A 21,053-nucleotide genomic window follows, 5' to 3' on the forward strand; every position below is an offset into this window, starting at 1 on the left:
GGGGAAGGAGACCTCCTACACTGTTGGTGGGAATGTATACAGGTGTAGCCACTACGGATGTTTAAACAAAAATCTAAACTAAAACTATATCATGTATGGTCATACATTTCTGTGATCTCAGCACTAAAGAGGTGGAGATATGAGGGTGGGGATTCAAGTCTAGCCTCATCTACATAACGAGTCTGAGGCCAGTTTAGGCTACAGGAAACTCTGGCTCAAAAAACCAATCGCCATCACTACTGCACGTGTCCACACACTTATACACATCATCACACACAGAGACACACAGACACACACACACACACACACACACACACACACATATATATATATCAGACATAGGATAAGAAATATAATCAGACATAAGATAGACAAAGCTAAATAAAAAACGTTTTATACCTGGTTGTGAAATTAAAGTTCCAATATAAACTCATATCTCATTTTATCTTTTAAAAATTATTGCTTAGTTTCGCTTTCTGCAAAGAGTTCAAAATTAGAAACAAGTGTGTTGTTGACAGGATAATTACTTAAAATACGAGAGTGGGAGGAAGCTGCAACATTTTCAGGAAATGTCTCCTCCCTAACATGGTTTGTTGTACAAGGTCTGAGGTACTTTTAAGAAGGCAGTGGTGAGGACATCAGGAAAGTGAGGAAAATCTTATTTTGGTCTCAGGACAGGGCCTTGAGAAATAGTGGCAGCTTAGAGCTCTTTCTGCTCTGTCAGAGGAGTGCAGTTTTGTTCCCAGTGCCTCTATCAGGTTGGCTCGCTAACCATCTGTAACTCCAGATCCAGGGGATGGAACACCCACTTTGGGGCTCTGTGAATATTGCATACTTACACTGCAGGCATGCACACAAACACACACATGCATCCACCTGCCCATGCACGCACCAACACACACAAATGCCTGTGTCCGCACCCACACACAAAATAAAATTATGAAACTCAGAATGGAGATCCTTGCAAGGCAGCAGGCTATCTGGTAGTCCTGTCCTCTGCATTCTGAGGGATACATAAAGCTAGTGAGTGGGTGACTCAGGTAAGTGTTGTGTTTCCAGAGGAAACACTGGAAGGGCTGCGTGGTTTCTTCTCACATACCATGAAAGGAGCAAGACCTGTGAAAGGAAGACAGAAGCCAGCACAAGGCAGCACACTACTGCCCCATGCTCTGCTGTGAGCCAACTGTGGCTCTGGGCCTAGGGAAAAGAAGGAGTACATTGTACCTAGGCTGAGTGGAGGTGGGGAGCAAGGATACTATAATGTTTTCACCTACCCCCCAGCCCCCGCCGCCCCTGACTTAAACCCAACATCACTGTACTGTGCCTAATGAAGTCTGAGGTTTAACTAGGAAATGAGACCTCTCAGTCTCATGACCAGTTTTGTGTGACAGGGACAATGGTATGGAGGAACATGCGAAGACACTCTGAGGACTGAGCAAGATAACACTGACAGCCAACAGTCAAGCAGGCACTGGAAGACTCTCTGGTAAAGCAGCCTCAGCAAGAGCACAGTTGTTAAAGGACTCAGAGGGTAGCCACAGCAGGAGTCACTCCCCAAACCCAGACCTTATGACCCAGTGACCCTGTTCTCCCCTCAGAGACTTAGAAAGAACACTAAAAACTGGTGTTCCATTTTCAGATGGGCGCACCATTTATCCTTGTCTCTGTATAAGGGATTTGCTGTAAAAAGACCTCTTTCACACACACACACACACACACACACACACACACACACACACACACACACACACCCCATACAGACATTCAAACAAAAACACTGCCAGAGACCAGAAGGAAAGATGCCAACGAAACCAACTGAACTAGATTCTGATATGACAAAAATATCAGGATTCTCAGGAGGTAAATTTAAATAATTATGAGTAGTAGTTTAATGTTTCTGATGAAAAGATCAGAATGTAATTTGATCAAAGTGATAAAACCTTTTTTTAAAAAAAAAACCTCATGGAAATGCTAAAACAAAGCACCCACACTGTTTAAAGAGTACTTATGACAAGATCATCAGGAGATTTAACAGGGAGTTAGTGAACTTGAAAACAGCTCAACAGAAACTCCCCGAAATGAAACACAAAGAGAAAAAGAAAAGGAGAAAGGATTTCATGACTCTGGGCTACAGAATGATGTCAGTCTATGTAGTGGTTTGTATATGCTGGGCCCGGGGAGTAGCACTATTAGGAGCTGTGGCCTTTCTGGAGGAAGTGTGTCACTGTGAGGGTGGGCTATAAGGCTCTCCTCCTAGCTGCTGGGAAGCCAGTCTTCTCCTAGCAGCCTTCAGATGAAGATGTAGAACTCTCAGCTCCTCCTGCACCATGCCTGCCTGGATGCTGTCATGCTCCAGCCTTGATGATAATGGACTGAACCTCTGAACCTGTAAGCCAGCCCCAATTAAATGTTGTCCTTACAGGAGTTGTCTTGTTCATGGTGTCTGTTCACAGCAGTAAAACCCTAAGACAGGATTGAGACAATAGATAGAGAATAGAGAATTAATGAGAAGAAATGTTTTTAAAATAACACTGAGAAATCCTTTTGAGATTAACAAACATCAAACCACAGATTAAAAACTCTCTGAGGAGACCAAGAAAATCATGACAAAGTGATATACAATCCCATCAAGCTGCAGAAGGCGGACACACAGAGAACACTCTGGTGACAACCAGAGGGAAAGGTCAAGATGGACAGGAAAGAATTGCAACAGATGTCTCTGTGCCACAGAAGAACGGAGCACATGGTTAAAGTACTGAAGCACAATGGAAGATCTCTCGTATCACATGTAGGGTTCTCCAGAGGAGCAGAGCCAGTTGAATGAACATCCATTTACAAGGGGACTCATTAGATTGACTTATGCAACCCAGTCTGGGTATCCAACAACGTCTATGGAAGGTTGAGAGCCTAGTAGCTACTTCCTGGAGAGGTGCTTGTCTTCAGCCCACATTGGAAAGCCACGGAAGGAAGCTAGGTTCGGGAGTCTGCAAAGGACAGAGGCAGCAACCGCAGCGATGATAAGATAGATACACCCACCAGTGTGAGAAGCAACGATCCTCACTTCGTAAGAGAGACTGGAGATTCAGAGTTGTGACAGTTAGCAGTTCATCCACAACCTTCCCAAGCTCAGAATCAGCCTGGAGAAAGCGCAGAATGGCTGATGTGCTAAGCTGGTTCTGTAAGGTGGTGCTGACAGTGTCTGTCCCTGACTTCTCCCTACCATCCTGTAGGCTGGTACTCCAGAGAGTCACAGTCCTTCCCACTCCTCTAGTCTAGTCCCTATTCCAATTCCCCCATCCTCCTGGGGCTCAAGAGCCTCTTCTCTTTCCCAATACTGCCTATAACTTTGGGGGCCTAAAATCAACTAAAACATACCCAGGAAAGCAAATGCTAGCTGGGGAAGACAGGCTTAGTGCTGCTGCTTACCTGGGAATCGTTAAGAAGCTCTAAATAGAGGCTGGGAATTTAGCTCAGTGGTAGAGTGCTTACCTAGGAAGCGCAAGGCCCTGGGTTCGGTCCCCAGCTCCGAAAAAAAGAACCAAAAAAAAGAAGCTCTAAATACACCTCCCATTGAAAATGGACAACAAAGATTTCTTATGCCGGGCAATAAACAGCATCCCTCTTTCCTCAGACTTCTCTAAATCTAAGTCCACCATGAGGGAGCCTCCCTCCCCCTCAGTTAACTCATCCTGGGAATGCTCTTGCGTCCCATGTGGAGGGACATTTTTTTTTTTAAATGTGGTTCTAGATTCAATTGAGTTGACAATAAAGATTAATCATCACAAGTCATAGCTGTCAACCTGACCTCAGCCACACCTCTTTATGTTATTTTAATTCCATACAAAGAGAGCAATAACCATCTCACAGTTATGAATATGCTTAATGCGGCATAACTGTCCCCTACAACCAAACTGCACGATTCTTCCTGATGTAAAAGTCCTCTGGGGAGTGCCATGCTGGTTAGCTTTTAGGGAATTTGACACAAGAAGAGAGAAGGAGCATCCATTGAGGAGTTGACTCCACCAGGCTAGCCTATAAGTATTTTCTTGATTAATGATTGAAGGAGGACAGGGCAGTTCATCATAGGCGATGCCACCTTGGACATGAATGGTCCTGGGAGGTTGACTGAGGTGACTGAATGTGATCCTGGAGAACAAGCCAGTAAGCAGCATTCCTCCAAGGCCTCTGCTTCAGATCCTGCCTTGAGTTCATGCCCTGACCTCCCTTTCCGATGGACTGTGTGAGCTGTAGTGTCAAGTACCCCCCTTCCTCCTCAGCTTGCTTTTGGTCATGGTGTTTATCACAACAACAGAAAGCAAACTAGAACGATGGTTAGCCTTTTAATACCTATAACTTTTATATAATAAAATAGTGTAGCTTATCTTTTGCCACTCTGTGGGGTCTTCTTTCTTCCACCCTTTCTGCCCCCTAACACTAGATAAGAGAGTAAAAGGATGGAGGGGAAAGGAAAGAGATCCCTGGATAACATCAGGGGTCAGAAAGGGGGCAACATTATCATCATACTACTTCCTGCTGATTGGGGGTGTCAACTTCCTTGAGGCCAGTTTGATCTTTGCCCTCAGGATATCTAATTTCCTCCCCTTCCTTCTTTGCACATGAGTACTTAACTAAACCTGATCAACAACAATCCAGCCACCAACCAACCATTCACCGACAATCCACACCTCTTGGGGGCTCGAGCACTTAATACACCCTCTGAAAAGTTCCCAGAATTCCAAATTTCACACAATCACGTAGTTTCTGCAGCTGACAGAATCTTGCTCCTGTTAGAGCACAGGGTGAATCTAGTCAGCGGCCGTGGACAATCTCAAGCAGCCCCGTATTAAAACAAAAACATATTCTTACAATATTTCTGTGCTTTTTAAAAGAAACTAAAATTCCAGAATTCTCACTATGAAATAGATTTTAAAATATTAAACTTTTGATATTACCTCAATGTTATATTACCTGGTAGAAAAGTGAAGAAAGACAGGACAAAATCTGTGTGGTGTAAGTATACATATGCACAAATGTATTTTTTTCTAGATACATTTTAACAAGTGTATTTAGAGCCATTACGAAGTTACAATGTTGAAACTTACTCACTGAGACATTTTAACTTTATGGTTTATAGCCCACATTTAATTAAACTTTACAGACAAATGAAAAAAAAAACTGATATTTGATTTCTATCCTGTTTTTATTTTACCCACAATCTTATACTTAGTTATATTTTGACTCTGTGAGAAAAAAATCTAACATTCTGAAATTCCAATGACATGAAGAAGAGGAATGTTTGTTTGTTTGTTCGTTTGTTTTTCTGAGATTGAAAATGTTTTCCAGATAGTGGACTCTTCAGAATGTCCTCCATTGGTCTGGAGAGATGGCTCAGCCGTTTAGAACAGTTGTTACTCTTGCAGAGGACCCTGGTTAGATTCCCAACACCCACATGGGGGTTCACAGTCACATAACTCCAGTATCAAGGCATCCAGGACTCTCTTCTGACCTCTGTGAGCACAAGACACACATGTAGCGTACAGACATACATGCTGGGAAAATATGCATACACATAAAAATGTATTTAGAAAAAAAGGAGAAAATATGTTCTCCATGTATGCAGAGTGCTCCTGGGTATCTTTTGACATAAGTGTTGCATGTTTGGTTTGGATAGCACACAGGTTAGTGTTTTCAAAAAGGTCAACCAGACAGAGCCAGATGGTGGTGGCGCACACCTTTAATCCCAGAGCTTGTGGGGTGGGGAGGGCAGAGGCAGGCAGATTTCTGTGGGTTCCATGCCAGCTTAGTCTACAGAGCAAGTTCCAGGACAGCCAGGGCTACACAAAGAAACCCTGCCTTGAGCACCCCTTCCCTAAAAGCCTCGCTTGTCTCCTATGAAGCACAAATAATGACTTCTGGAAGCTCAGACCTATTTGGTAGCCCTAAGCAGCTTCTTACACCAGTAATAAGAAGGGGAATGCCTTAGTCAATGTTGTATTGTTGTAAAGAGACCATGGCCATGGCAACTCTTATAAATGAAAGTATTTAATTGGGGCCGTCAGTTTCAGAGGTTTAGTTCATTCTGATCATGGCGGGGGCATGGTGGCACACAGGAAGACACGGCACTAGAGAAGTAGCTGAGAGTTCTGCATTCAGATCCACGGGCATCGGGAAGAGAGACTTTGGGATTAGTTTGAAACCTCAAAGTCCTCTTCCAGTGATACACTTCCTATTCCAACAGGGCCACACCTTCTAATCCCTTCTCAAATAGTGCTACTCTGATGACTAAACATTCAGATATATAATCCTATGGGGGCCATTCTTATTCAAGCCACCACAGGGAGTTTGCTGAATCAGAAGTTCCATGGACTTCAGTCAGCATCTAATATACTGCCAAAGAACCAGGTCTGTTACCATGCAATTTTCCACCCCTCCAGTAGAGGGCGCTTCTCTCTGCTTTGTACACGGCATTGCATAGACACCTGCTTACTTACCCTCCTCACTCTTTGAGTAGAGCACAGAGAAAGAGAGAGAGAGAGAGAGAGAGAGAGAGAGAGAGAGAGAGAGAGAGAGAGAGAGAGAGCAGTGAGATGAGTGGGGATACCACACATATTCTTTACAAAACAAAGCACAAGCACTCATACAATTCTCATTAGTGCAGCATCTGGTCAGGTGGCCTTAACTGTTACTTAAAACTACATTCTTCACTACTTGTTCCATAGTTTCTCTACCCTCACCAAGCACCTCAGAAGGTCTTGGCTCTTTACCTAAATGGATGGTCCATTCTTGATAAGAAAAATATCATCCTGCCCAAGGGGTTATTGTAGTTTCTTATTGATTTTAATCATAGGACATGGTAAGACTAAGAGATGTCTTAAAGGATATCCTACACTTCAGACACACTCTACATTCCCTCTATGTGGAAAAGCAATCCAACTTCCTCCTGGTGTCTGGATGAGTGACCCTTCCCTGTAAAAGAATTATATATTGTAGCTAACCCTTATAAATCTCTCTCTCTCTCTCTCTCTCTCTCTCTCCCTCTCTCCCTCTCTCCCTCTCCCTCTCTCTCTCTTTCTCTCTCTCTCTCCCTCTCTCTCTCTCCCTCTCTCCCTCTCTCCCTCTCTCTCCCTCTCCCTCTCTCTCTCTTTCTCTCTCTCTCTCCCTCTCTCTCTCTCTCTCTCTCCCTCTCTCCTTCTCTCTCCCTCTCTCTCTCCCTCTCTCCCTCTCTCTCCCTCTCTCTCCCTCTCTCCTTCTCTCTCCCTCTCTCTCTCCCTCTCTCTCCCTCTCTCCTTCTCTCTCCCTCTCTCTCTCCCTCTCTCTCTCTCTCCCTGTCTCTCTCTCCCTGTCTCTCTCCCTCTCTTTCTCTCTTTTCTCCCTCTCTCTCTCCCTCTCTCCCTCTCTCTCCCTCTGTCTCTCTCTCCCTCTCTCTTTCCCCCGCCTCTCTCTCCCTCTCTCTCCCTCTCTCCTTCTCTCTCCCTCTCTCTCTCCCTCTCTCTCTCCCTCTCTCTCTCTCTCTCTCTCTCTCTCTCTCTCTCTCTCTCTCTCTCTCACACACACACACACACACACACACACACACACACACACACACACGTGTGCGCCTGGTATTTTATTTGACAAGCTGTAAGCATAGATCAGGCAGGTCCTGACCTGGTCTAATTTACATCCAATCCATAGGCCCGTGTTACTTGCTGTTTAAGTCTTGCCCTAACTGTTTCCATTCCATCAGCCTGTCCTCAGGGTCCACTTCTCCTGGCCACATGGCCACGTGCTTATGATCCATTAGGCCTCATGTCAGACTCCTCCTCTCTCTGTCTTCTGCCGTCTGTCTCTCTTGAGACTCCTCACTTGATTCTCAAGTCCTTCCTTTCTCTGTCTACAGCCCCATCATAGGCTCTAGCCTTTTATTAACCAATAGCTTTAAGTTGTGGAGCATGGTTTATATAACAAAGGCCAGTAGTGTACTTGAGAATTCACTTGCCTGGGGACAACCAGATCTTGGGGTTCAGAATTTAGTGTTTGAATACACAGCAGCACCAGACCAGCCCAACCACCTCCCTAACAATGTTATTCCTATTGATCAAGGGCATCAGGAGCCCCCCAAAGGCAAAGTCTTATCTTCCAGTTGACTGCTTGTTGTGACTCCCGGAAGAAGCTTTCCTTCTTCTGGAGATAAAACTTGTAGGCCAGAAGAGTGAAGGTCACAAGGACAGGAATAAAAGCTTCTGTTAGTCGGTTACTCTTGGTGATGGGGAGAGGACCCAGTTCCATCTTCACCCAAGTGAAGCTCATGAGTGCTGGCTATGGAGAAACTGTCACATACTGAATGCCAATCTAAAGCATGTGCAGTTTACGGAGACCCTGCCCCAGCTCTCCATGCCACTGTCCCAAGCTGGCATTGTAAATGTGTCTTTAATAGGCCATTTCACCATTCTACCAGGCCAGATGCTCCCAGATGGTGGTGGTGGTGGAGGGGGCTGGGGGCGGTCAGAGTAAGGGAATTCCATAGCATGGGCCTGTTGCCTATTCTTTGGCTGTGAGTCCCTTGGTCAGAAGCCATGTTGCATGGAGAGCTATGACAAATACTACAGCAGAAACGAAGAGGTATAAGATGAGTGTGCTCAGGGGCAGATAATGAGAGACTCTGGAGCACTCAGCCTTAAATGGGATGGATGTCCTCATCAACCCTCCCTCAAGGCTCAGAGATCTATGAGAAGAGGAAGTAGAAAGAGTGTAAAAGCCAGAGGTGGTGGATATCTCCAAGGAAACTGTGTAATCCAGACACAACAGGACTGACACAGGAATGACCTCACAGAGACTGTGGTAGCTCACAAACCCTGCTGCCCTGGTTTAAACCAGACAAACCAGCACTAAGAATGGGAAGTGAACACAGGGTTCACCCCTAACCAAGAAGCGATTTGCAATGGATACCTACTGGGAAAAGGGGAAAACCAGTGGTCTCCAGTGAAGTGTCACTGGGTATATCAACCACACTCCAGGGCAGGCCTGACTCCATGTTCTTTCTGTGGGAATCTTTGCTGCATTTTGTTTGGCTGGTTTTTTTTTTTTTTTCTTATTGGTTTGTTTGTTTTGATCATCAGGGTTTGCGGGGGCAGCATTTAGCAAGCATGAGCATGAAGTTGGGTGGGTAGAAAGGTGGGGAGGATCTGGAAGGAGCTGGAGAAAGGAAAAACGATAAAAAACATTGCATAAAAAAACTAAAAATAAATAAAAAAATAATGGAGCCAACTGTTTGGGTAGAGTGGACTTCAAGGTCAGTGTTAAAGAAAATTTAGCCAAACTGAGGCATTATTGAAAGCACTGGCAATTCTTATAAAATGAGTGCCTAGAGAGAGTGGCCAGCAAGAGCTCTGACAAGGAACACGGCCCTGCAGCAGAATTTGAGGACAAGTTTCATGTCATCCTCACGGTGACAGCAGAGATGGTTCCTGTATCATGTGACAACTGAGGAAGTTGACACTTTGAGAAATCAAATACTTTCCTAAAGTAAGGTGACTATAAGATATCTTCTTCAGAAAAGTAAAATCACTGGTAAACACTCTGAGGAAGAGGTCAGATTTAAGTCTTTGGGACTAAGATTAGAAGTCACGACACACTGTTTGTTCCACTCTCAAATAGAACGAGGTAAGTGAAACAGCATCTACGCGGATACATCCATTGTTCTCTGGTGTCAACCGATCCGGCTTTTCAAGGCTGACAAGGTATCTAAAAGAGTTGAACCTGCCCAGAGCTGTGGAGAGGCCCGGAGGACTGGGAGAAGAGCAAAGGGCCAGAAAGCAGAAGCGGAAAAACCCATCTAATATCATGTCTATTTCCTGTCAGATAGGAAGCTTTGCTTCCTGCTGCTGCTGACAGAAAACCCAACAGATGGTGGCCCATGGTAAAGACGCCTATATCCCAGGAGAGCTCTGAATGTTCAGGATTTATTGGCAGCCTGAGTCGAAGGCTGAGAGATGAGGATGCATTGCGTTCAGTGGTCCCCAAAGACTTAGCAGTCACAGTGTCATAGTTGCTAAGTGGCAGCTGTACCTTTGCCATTTCACAGAGGACAGTGCCCTGCCAGAAAACGGAAGGCCTTCCAGTCCGTTTGCTAGGGAACACTACGAACTGGCTCATCCATAAAGAATAGAAATTTGTTTGGCTCAGGGTTCTAGGCATTGAGGTCAGGAGTGTGATGTCAGCACCTGGTGAAGGCTCCTGCTGAGTCTCTACATGAACAGCAAGGGAGCAAGGTAGGCCCACAGGAGCACTGGATGCATCAGAGCAGAAGCCCATTCCGTTATTTATTGGAGGGGATAAATTTGTGAGGTCAAACCCTTGTGACCAAAGTACTTCTCAAGGGACCCACCTCTTAACACCGTGCCAGTAAGGCATTTTAACTCGTTTGAAGAGAGAATCTTCAAACGGTAGCAAGGAAAAAAACCTGCATTTTCAGCAGTGAAAAAGAAAAGATAAAACTTCATGATTACATCCAAAAAGCCGCTTCTTATGTCACAGGGATAAAGAGTGAATTCTTGCATGGTTGCCATGGCTTTTAAGGTGAAGCTGGGTTCTGGATGCTCCACAGGCTTTGCTCAGACGACAACCTCCATGGGACAGTTAAAGACATGTTGTGAAGAAAAGCACAGGGAGGGGGTTTCTTCAGAGGGTAACATAGGAAAATAAATAAAGAGTCTAGTTATTCCCAATTGCATCTTCAAGATACTGTCATTAGGTTTAAGTTTAGTAGGGGGCAAGGATTCTGCACAATTAAGCAGTTCTGGACAAAACAGGGCTCTAGCTGTACTTCATTAAGCCATCATTGTCTCTGCCCCAGTCCTTCAAGGTGCCAAAAACTGTGCACTTGGTGATCTGTGCGCCTTTGCCCATCCATGAGATTTGCTGTTTATGGAATATGGTGTGAGTTAAACAAAAAGGTAAAGGATAATGTTGTATTTTGGCACCCTCAGCCAAGGTGCAGACACAAAATGCCTGGAGGGGTGCCAGGCTTTCCTTGTATCTTTAGTTCCCTTGTGGGCCAAGTCCAGAGGCAACTGTATGCTGTCTCAAATCAGTGACCAAATCCAAATGCTGCATTTCCCCAGAGGAATGTGGCTCTCTTGGTGTGGTGGTTTGAATATGTTTGGCTCGTGGGAAATGCTACGATTAGTAAGTGTGGCCTTGTTGGAAGAAGTGCGTCACTGTGTAGGCAAGTTTTGAGGGCTCCTAATGCTCAAACTCTGCCCAGTGCAGAAGAGACAGTCTCTTCTGGCTGCAGTTGGATAAAAGATGCAAAACTCTGAGCTCTTTCTCCAGCACCATGACTGCCTGCACATTGTCATGCTTCCTACCATGATGGTAATAGACTGGACCTCTGAAACTGTAAGCCATCCCCAATTAAATGTTGTCCTTAATAAGAGTTGCCTTGGTCATGGAATCTCTTCACATAAAACCCTAAGATGCTCGGATTGTTTAATTAAGACCCATCTCCAGCCTCCTCTGAAGGATGCGGCCACTGGAAGGTGCCTGGGCAGATTCCTGGCTCTTTCAGTGAGGAAGACAGAAGAGCTTCCATTGGTTGGTTGTCAACCAAGGAAAGTTTTCATCTCAGATATTCCTCACAGTGTTTGCCACTAACATGCTTTTCACAAATAATGGGGATTATTTCATCCCTTTACACTTACATATGGCCAATACTGAACAAAATTTATTTCAGAGCCACTCTTGACTACGCTTAAGACTCTGGGAGGCAACAAAAAACTGTGAATCTAAGAAATCCATGTGACCTTGAGGAAATGTAACGTCTGGTTTAGAGGTAGCAAGACAGACAAGCTCAGACTGTTGTTTAGGTTGTCGGTAGAGAGGTGTGGCTGAGGGTGGAGACAGACAAGGGCTGTGGGCCAAGTGAGGTGACATGCAGCTTCCTGCCAGGAAATCTAACTCCCCGGGGTGGTCATTCTAAATGAAAGTACCAGAGAAGTCCCTCTTCTCTCCCACTGCTAGTTTTGGCAGAATAACTTAAAAGATAATAAAAAGAGAAAGACTCGAACATCTTTTTCGACGACAAGCATGGACTTAATAATTAAAAGAGGGAAAGTAACAGAAATCTATTAAGTCTGGGTGTGAGACCAATATTGTAGTATCTACAGAGAACACATTCGAGCAAGCAGGCTTAAGAAGAAGCCACATAGCTCCACTATGTTCATAGCAGCCTTATTTATAATAGCCAGAAGCTGGAAAGAACCCAGATGCCCTTCAACAGAGGAATGGATACAGAAAATGTGGTACATCTACACAATGGAATATTACTCAGCTATCAAAAACAATGACTTTATGAAATTCATAAGCAAATGGTTGGAACTGGAAAATATCATCTTGAGTGAGCTAACCCAATCACAGAAAAACACACATGGTATGCACTCATTGATAAATGGCTATTAGCCCAAATGCTTGAATTACCCTAGATGCCTAGAACAAATAAAACTCAAGACGGATGATCAAAATGTGAATGCTTCACTCCTTCTTTAAAAGGGGAACAAGAATACCCTTGGCAGGGAATAGAGAGGCAAAGATTAAAACAGACACAGAAGGAACACCCATTCAGAGCCTGCCCCACATGTGGCCCATACATATACAGCCATCCAATTAGACAAGATGGATGAAGCAAAGAAGTGCAGACCGACAGGAGCCGGATGTAGATCTCTCCCAAGAGACAAAGCCAGAATATAGCAAATACAGAGGCGAATGCCAGCAGCAAACCACTGAACTGAGAACGGGACCCCCGTTGAAGGAATCAGAGAAAGAACTGGAAAGCTTGAAGGGGCTCGAGACCCCATATGTACAACAATGCCAAGCAACCAGAGCTTCCAGGGACTAAGCCACTACCTAAAGTCTATACATGGACTGACCCTGGACTCTGACCCCATAGGTAGCAATGAATATCCTAGTAAGAGCACCAGTGGAAGGGGAAGCCCTGGGTCCTGCTAAGACTGAACCCCCAGTGAACTAGATTGTTGGGGGGAGGGCGGCAATGGGGGGAGGATGGGGAGGGGAACACCCATAAAGAAGGGAAGGGGGAGGGGCTAGGGGGATGTTGGCCCAGAAACTGGGAAAGGGAATAACACTCGAAATGTAAATAAGAAATACTCAAGTTAATAAAAAAAAAAAAAGAAGAAGAAGCCACATGAAACTCACCCAGGATTTGGCACGGTGTCTTGTAGGACCAGCCATGCTTTCAGCCTTCCTTTCCTCTTATTCTTATGGCTTGTTTCCCGTTAGTAGTAACTGAGCCCTGTGAAGGTAGAGATGTCAGCGGATACCAGAGTTTGGCGGGCACGCACAGGGAGTTCAGGTTCTTGTGTATCAAACAGTCCACGGAGCTGGGACATCGTAGCTGCAGCAGAAGCAAAGATGGTTCACTCAAAGAAGACGCACTTCCAGGAGCATGTGCTGGTTGACCGGCCTAGAGATCCAGCCATGCTACACAGGCCTGGGAGGGCAGATCATGTCACCACATGGTCTAAGAGCACGATAGCAAATCAGGCAGAGTGCAGGAGGAATTGGGCTGCATGAATGGGCACTAAATTGAATAGGAAGAATGCTCCGGAGTTGGGATTCTATAAACTGTACTCCTGGGAAATTCAGAGCAACTGGTGTTAGACTACACACAAGGCTGAGAAACTGTCCAGCAACTTGCATTGCACTACAGACCTCCCATTTCTCCTGTTTTCTCTCTGATTTCTCCATTCTTATTCAATGTTGGGTGGAGGGCTGCGAAAGGTAACTTGGTTCCTGGTTGAGTTGAGGTTTGAAACCACAGTGACCCTAAGGGATGGTAGGTGTTTCCCTAAACTCCCAGGAAACCAGACTCCTGTCATTTAGCTACAGCCCCCGCCCCCACAGCCTCCTGTAGAGAGGTTTGTGACCATCAGACATGTAGGAGCAGCACCCCAAACCCTCCCACATGTAGATAAGGTATCCCCGAGCTCTCAGACCAAACCAATAGGAAGTACCCACCCCAAAACTGTATATAAGAATCCTATCCAGAAGGAGCAAAGGTGTGCAAGAATCATTCTGTCATCAGAGAGTTTCCGTCACAAGAGCTGTAATGCTGCCGCTTGGGGAAGAGATCCACTCTCCTGAAATCGGAAATCAACACCAGAAGCTCCCCTGTACCCTGCTCTGGCTCGTCATCCTCCTGCTGGCTCAGCCCTGCCTGTCTTGGAGCAACTGAAGCCGCAGTAGCAGCGACAGAGATGGAGCAGCACCAACGGTGGAGGCGGCAGAGGCGGCAGAGGCGGCAGAGGCGGCAGAGGAGGCAGAGGCGGCAGAGGCGGCAGAGGAGGCAGAGGCGGCAGAGGCGGCAGAGGCGGCAGAGGCGGCAGAGGCGGCAGAGGAGGCAGAGGCGGCAGAGGCGGCAGAGGCGGCAGAGGAGGCAGAGGCGGCAGAGGCGGCAGAGGCGGCAGAGGCGGCAGAGGCGGCAGAGGCGGCAGAGGCGGCAGAGGCGGCAGAGGAGGCAGAGGCGGCAGAGGCGGCAGAGGCGGCAGAGGAGGCAGAGGCGGCAGAGGCGGCAGAGGCGGCAGAGGCGGCAGAGGCGGCAGAGGCGGCAGAGGCGGCAGAGGCGGCAGAGGCGGCAGAGGCGGCAGAGGCGGCAGAGGTGGCAGAGGCGGCAGAGGCAATTTCCCCTCCCTTTTGCCTGAACCCTCGAACCTGGCCCAGCCAGAGATCTCTGTGGAAAGCCTCCAATACACAGGCCCACATTCAACATAGATCTAGAAGCCTTGGCTAGAGCAATAGGACAAAAGGAGCAAATAATAGCAATATGAATTGAGAAAAGAAGTCCAAGACCCCCTGTTTGAAGATGGTATGAGTGTTTTCATAAAAGACCCTGGAGACTCAATGTAAAAGAGGTAGGATCAAAATGAGCACAGAGAGGCCAGTAGCTCCCTCTATACTAATAAAAAGCATGCTATAGGAGACATTAGAAAAATGGTTCCATTCACAACTCCCCAGAAACAAATGAACAAAACTGAAGTTCCATGGAATAAACTTGAGCAAGGAAGTAAAATACCCCTGCAGTTGAAAACCTTACTACACTCTGGAGAAACTGAAGGAGGCACCAGGTGCTGACCGAACAAATCAATACTGGGGAAATGCCTCTGTTTCAGAAACAATGTATAGACTAATGCACACACCCTCATCAAAGCTGCAACTCCATTTTCCACAGAACAGTTGAAAAAAACTTAATGATTTTTTTGGAAGAAGACCTTGGGAAATCGAAACAATCCTAATGAGGGTAAAAATAAGGCAGGGGTTATCACCATACCTGATTCCAAGCCATGTGACAGAGCCATAGTAACAGAGCAGCATAGTACTGGCACAAAAATACGTTGATCAGTTGAATAGAGCAGAGGACCGTGCCTTAGACCATAAAACTACAGTTGCCTGATTTTTTTTTTTTTTTACTAAGCCAATAATACTCACTATAAAAAAGATGACATCTTCAATAAATGATGATGGGAAAACTGGATGTCTGTCTGAAGATGAACAAGAACAGACCCTTATCTCTTATCCCACATAAATATCAACTTCGAATTGGTCAAGGACCTCGGCATAAGTTCTAGGACTCTGAAACCGGTAGCTAGATGAAAAAGTAGAGCACTTCTGTAAAGATGATAGCTCGCTGAGCAAACTCAGCTTGTTTAGGAATCAAGGCCCAACAGAGTGACCTTAGGGATTCAAAACCTTTTGCACGGTGAAGGAAACAGTTAATAAAGTCAAGAGTCAGCTTTCAGATGGGAGGAAATTTTTGCTAACTGTAGGTCTGACAGAGGATTAGTATCTACTATACACAAAGAACTTGAAATCAACAACAAAACCTGAAGAAAAAGAAAACAAGCAACCCAATTTTAAAAAGTCAGCTAGGAAACTAAACAGAGAGTTCTCAAAGGGATAAACGGTAATGGCCAATACATTTTAAAAATGTTCAACATCCTTAGCTATAAGGAAATGCGAGTTGAAACTGCTTTGAGATGCTTTTCTCACCCATGTCAGGCGCTAGAAAGGGTGTGTGAAGAGAAGCACCCATCTTTACTGGTGGAGTGTGCAACCAGTATGGAAGTCACTGTGGAGGTTTTGCAAGAGACTAAAAGTATTACCACCATGTGACCCAGCCATACCACTACTGGGCATATATATCAGAAGGTCTCCATATAGAGACACTGGTTTATCCAACTTCACGGATACTCTATTCATATTAGCATGGACTTGGAACCAGAGTCTGTCTTTATCAAGTCATGAACTGCATAAGGAAATGTGATATATATGTATATGCACACATATATGTATATATAATGTATATGTACACACTGTGTGTATGATAGAATTTTATTGACTAGTAAAGATAAATAAAACCTGCAGGAGAATAGACCTGGAAAATATATTAAGTCAGATAAACTAGAGCCAGAAAGACAAACACTGCATGGTTCCTCTCCTTTAAGAGGAATCTAGATAGTATTTTTTATATATTGTGTTTATGTGAGCATGAGTATGTACAAACACAGGAACCTAGAGAGGGACCTACAAGAAAAAAGAGAGGCCTTAAGGGAGAGAGGTAGAGCGGGTAAGAGAACATATAGGGTTTGAAAGTGACCTCACTTTCTGTCCATTCTCCTAACTCACAGACAACATGACCATGTCTTTTCTGTATTTTCTCATAACCTTCAGCATCTAGCATGGATCCTCTAGCAACATTACTGTTCAAGTACTTGCTAAATTGGATGGACCTGGCATGTGCCTTTAATCCCAGCACGTGCCTTGGGAGGAAGAGGTGGGAAGATATTGGTGAGATTTATGCCAGCCTGGTCTACAGAGTGAGCTCTAGGCAGACCAGAGTTGTGCAGTGAGACCCTGTCTTAACAAACAGGTACCTGCTAAATTGGCAGGGACACCTCAGAGACGCTCGCTCAGAAGGAAAGGACTTGTGAGATCAACCAGGTTCTGTTGGGACTCAAAGCCTCTGAAGGGGAAGGGGCAAAGGTGACATATAAAAAATAGATAACAGGATGTCAGAGGTCAGAGCAGAAAAGCTGCTTTCCTTCAGGGAAGGAACTAGAACAAACCACTCAAATAATGTTGAGGAGCAAAATTACAAGGAGTGTTGGTTTAATTATCCCTGAGTTCTCTTCATGGCGCTATTAAACATCAACTTTCTATTTCTAGACTGGGGGCCAGACTAAGAAAAAGGATGGCAAGTCAGGTGCTGGGAAGGGCGAGGGGCAAGGAAGGACATGCCATGGTGAAGGCATGGAGGCAGTAGATAGATAGCATTGATCTTTACATTTGCAAAACAGTTTACAAAAATCTACTCTACATGGTTTGTCATCTAGAGGAGGAGGATTGAAGAACACCTACATGGTTTTGCCTGGTCTTCTATTTCCTTTGGCTGGGAACCCCGCCCCCCCCTTTAAAATTCACTCTGGTATGCACATGGGAAGCTTACTTCATGAGCCAGTAAGCACTGTTTGCTTTTCTTCTTAAGTATGCATTTTTCTAATATTCTGATAATAAATTCAGGATACAGAATATTTTATGGCATTGGAATACTCTCAACTTTCCAAGGACAGACATACCTTTATTAAAGTACCAAATTCCACTAGCATAGAATCCCTCAGCAACCACCAGAAGCAATTTCTTGTCCAGACAAAGAGCATCCCGCTTGACACCTACTCAGAGCTGCTACAGATGGGAAATGTGAAAGTTAAGGCACCGTTTCCGCCATGGGACATGGAGAATGTCAACACAGTCACCTCTGTAAACATTAGGCTTGTCCTGAGATGGACAAGATGATGGTCTTAACAGAAGAAACGAGGTAGGAATTGAACAGAACTTAAAATAAATGTAGCTCATGGGTCCTGCGGTGCACATACCCTGATCCCCCACCCCCACACCCCATATTTTAGTATCTCTCAAATTGCTATCTTTCATCTGTGGTCTTCCAGGAGGCAAGTCTGTTGTCATTTTTATCTTCCATCTATACATCTGCACTAGAGCTTGCTTGGATATGGCCAGTGAGAGGAAATCTTGCAGACCCCGGTGTGAAGAATCCTGTTGAGTGTGTTAAGTATCAATGTTCTTTATGGCTCAGATGATGCTGAGGAATGGTGGCTTACTAGTTATCATAATGAGGAATTGTGGCATATTAGTTATCTATTGTGGTGGAACAGATTACTCCCCCTCCCCAAACACAGCACTTTGAACAATATCCAACGGCTCATACTGGACTAAGAATCTGAGCTGTTGGATATTGGCCAAAGCAGTTATGTCTGATATCCCTGCTAGGGTCTTTATGGGCTGAGGTGAGTCATCCTCAAGTGGACTGGGCTCACTTGGGAGGCTACAACGAAGAGGTGTTACTTCCTCACCCCCAGGGTCTCTGATGGTATGGAATGGCATCAGGCCTCCCTGGAAGGACAAATCCAAGAAAACAGCTGAGAGAGAGGCCACGGTGATTTTGTATGATTGAGTCTCCAAGTGTCTGGCCTGTACACTGTGTTCTATATATTAGAAGTAAGTCATCAAGTGCAGTCTACATGTGCCAGAAGGAGATTAGCCTTCATCTACTAAGCATTGGAATATGAACTAACATGGCAATTTAAAAAACTACCTCTCAAGAATAGGCATGGGAGCACACACCTGTAATCCCGACACTCAAAAAGACAGGCAGATCAATCAGGAGTTCAGTTGTATCAAGTTCGAGGTCAGGCTGGCCTACACAAAAAACTTAAAAAGTGGGGTGAGAGGGAGTGGAGGTGGGAGAGGGAAAAGTAAGCTGACATTCAAACCTGGTGTGGTGATACAGGTCTGTAGCCCCAGCATTTGGGAGGGAGGTAGAGGCAAAGGGCTCAGGTGTTCAAGATCTTCCTTGGCTATATACCAAGTTCAAGACCAGGATAGAATACAGGAAACCCTATCTCAAAAACAAGGCAAAGAAAACAATAAAAACCTAACACCCAGACAAAACCATGAGTGGAAATTCCATCTCTGGTACGAAGAAGCACTTTTACTTGTTCTTCAATATATGAGAGCAAGAAACGATGAAATGTCTAGCAAGGCTCTTTCATGAGTATATTATAGGCAATAGAACACCAAGTTGCAGGGTAAATGATGAGGCTCTCAGCAGTGTATAAAACAATTGATCATTCCCTACATTAACAAATAGCAAAGAAAACTTTTGGGAGAAATTGATCTTGTTAATCTATTAATGTTGTATTAACGGGTTTCTCTGATTTACCTTTTTAAATTGTTCAAGGAATGATGATCAAGTCAATTTGTATCCTACACAAGTTTTACGGGAAGTGTTTAGTCAACCCTAATAGTTTCCAAGTAAAATGACTTCTGCCCATATCTTCATGTTTAAGCAAAATACTCCCTAAAAACATAGGTTTTACCAAAAATTGTTTTAGCAGCTAAATGGATGTTTGGTGAACTGGGTCTTTCCATTCAAATACTGAAAGCCAGGGCATAACAGGCAGAGCCTAATACCATTCCGGAGCATACTGGCTATTACAACATTGAGAGCATGTCACACACCAGGAAGAGGGACACTTCTAGTTCCTGACTCCCCCCACGTCAACCCGCATCCAGCAAGGAGGCGAAGCAGAGGAAGAGCTGTTACCCTGGGACCTTTCCTCTGTCGCGGTGTACATGTCCTTTGCTAGCTGGACTTTGAGCTTTTAACCTCACTAAGTTTCTTGATTGTCACCCTGGTCTTTGTTGAAGTTGGTATAACAAAAACACCACAAATAAAGCAGCTTATCAACAACATGGATCTCCCTGTTCTTGGGGCTGGGAAGCCCAAGGTAAAAACTCAGTGTCAGGTGATGGCTCATACTCTAGCTCACAGGTGGCATCTTCTCTGTGTGCATTTACATGGCAAAAAAGGAGGCCAACCAAGCCCTCTGGAGCCTTCCACAGGGTGTCCCTGGGATAGTCACTGGTGAACTTTCCACTCTTGACACACTCTCCTTGAAGATTAAGTTCTGAAACTGATTCAGAGGTACCCCAAAATGTAGATATGGAAACAGCAAACTTTTTAAAAATAATCTTTTAAAGGGAATAGGCTAAACCTAGAATAGGGTAATTTTTTTTTAACCTTGATATGTAGAACCTCAATTGTTGTTACCTCTTAAGAATGAAGCAATCATCACTCTGCCCACTCGGTAAGATAGATTAAAAAGCCCAGCACGGCCCTCTGGAACAGGCTGCATGGATTTCAGTTCCAGTCTGTGGTAACTCTCCAGCTTGAAAGAGAAAAATTACCAGAGTAGTGTTGTTTGGAGTTTCCTGAAAATCATATTTTTGGGATTATTCTGAATGCTGGGGTAAAGGCATTTTCTATTTTCCTAAAAGATATAAACATTTAATCAACAAATCTAACAAAAATTCCATTAGAATAAAATATAGAAGCAGAGGTATTATTTGTATTATTATTTGTATTTATTTTCAGAAGGAGGGGGTTCTTACCTCATAATGTTAATGCTTTCAAGAATTGCCAAGGTCATAGATTCAAATACGTTTAATTAAGTTAATAATTAAAATTTGACTTTTATCAGCAAGATAATTCTTTTCCTAAAAATACAGAAAAATGCCCCAAGTCTGGAAAAGGATTAACTCCAAGAAATCTGCTAGGTTTGCTTATTTTTTTTTTTTCACTCTTACTTAGGGATGCTTTGTTCACAAATGGGATGTAAAAGGAAAGTACTTCTAGTTACTTGCAGTTGTGAATGAATTTACATAGAGTTTTAATACAAACTGCCATCTACATTCTGAAAAACAAAGCCAAATAAACAGCATGAACCACAACCATCACCACCACCTCCACCACCACCACCACCTCCACCACCACCACCTCCACCGCCACCACCACCGCCATCACCACCGCCACCACCACCACCACCACCACCACCACCACCACCACCACCACCACCACCACCTCCTCCACCACCACCTCAGGTTCGTTCTTTAGATAAATTAATATATGACCATTGAAATCGATT

The 21,053-nt window shown here is 44.6% G+C and overlaps 1 protein-coding gene across 1 annotated transcript; it reads right to left on the reverse strand.

Annotated features, from left to right (window-relative positions):
- Positions 1–1,334: 1,334 nt before the first annotated feature.
- Positions 1,335–15,401, reverse strand: LOC134479494 (uncharacterized). The gene is made up of 2 exons (XM_063262807.1): positions 13,192–15,401; positions 1,335–2,463 (listed from the first exon to the last, which is right to left on the reverse strand). The coding sequence occupies exon 1, from the start codon at positions 14,762–14,764 to the stop codon at positions 14,066–14,068; it is 699 nt and encodes a 232-aa protein (XP_063118877.1). The 5' UTR covers positions 14,765–15,401; the 3' UTR covers positions 1,335–2,463; positions 13,192–14,065.
- Positions 15,402–21,053: the final 5,652 nt, after the last annotated feature.

The sequence above is a fragment of the Rattus norvegicus genome, chromosome 6, assembly GCF_036323735.1.
Source record: "Rattus norvegicus strain BN/NHsdMcwi chromosome 6, GRCr8, whole genome shotgun sequence".
In the NCBI taxonomy this organism is placed as follows: Eukaryota; Metazoa; Chordata; class Mammalia; order Rodentia; family Muridae; genus Rattus; species Rattus norvegicus.

Bases quoted from the DNA above. Each gene is read 5' to 3' on its own strand.
- LOC134479494 (XM_063262807.1), bottom strand. From the start codon at position 14,764: ATGTTGAATGTGGGCCTGTGTATTGGAGGCTTTCCACAGAGATCTCTG.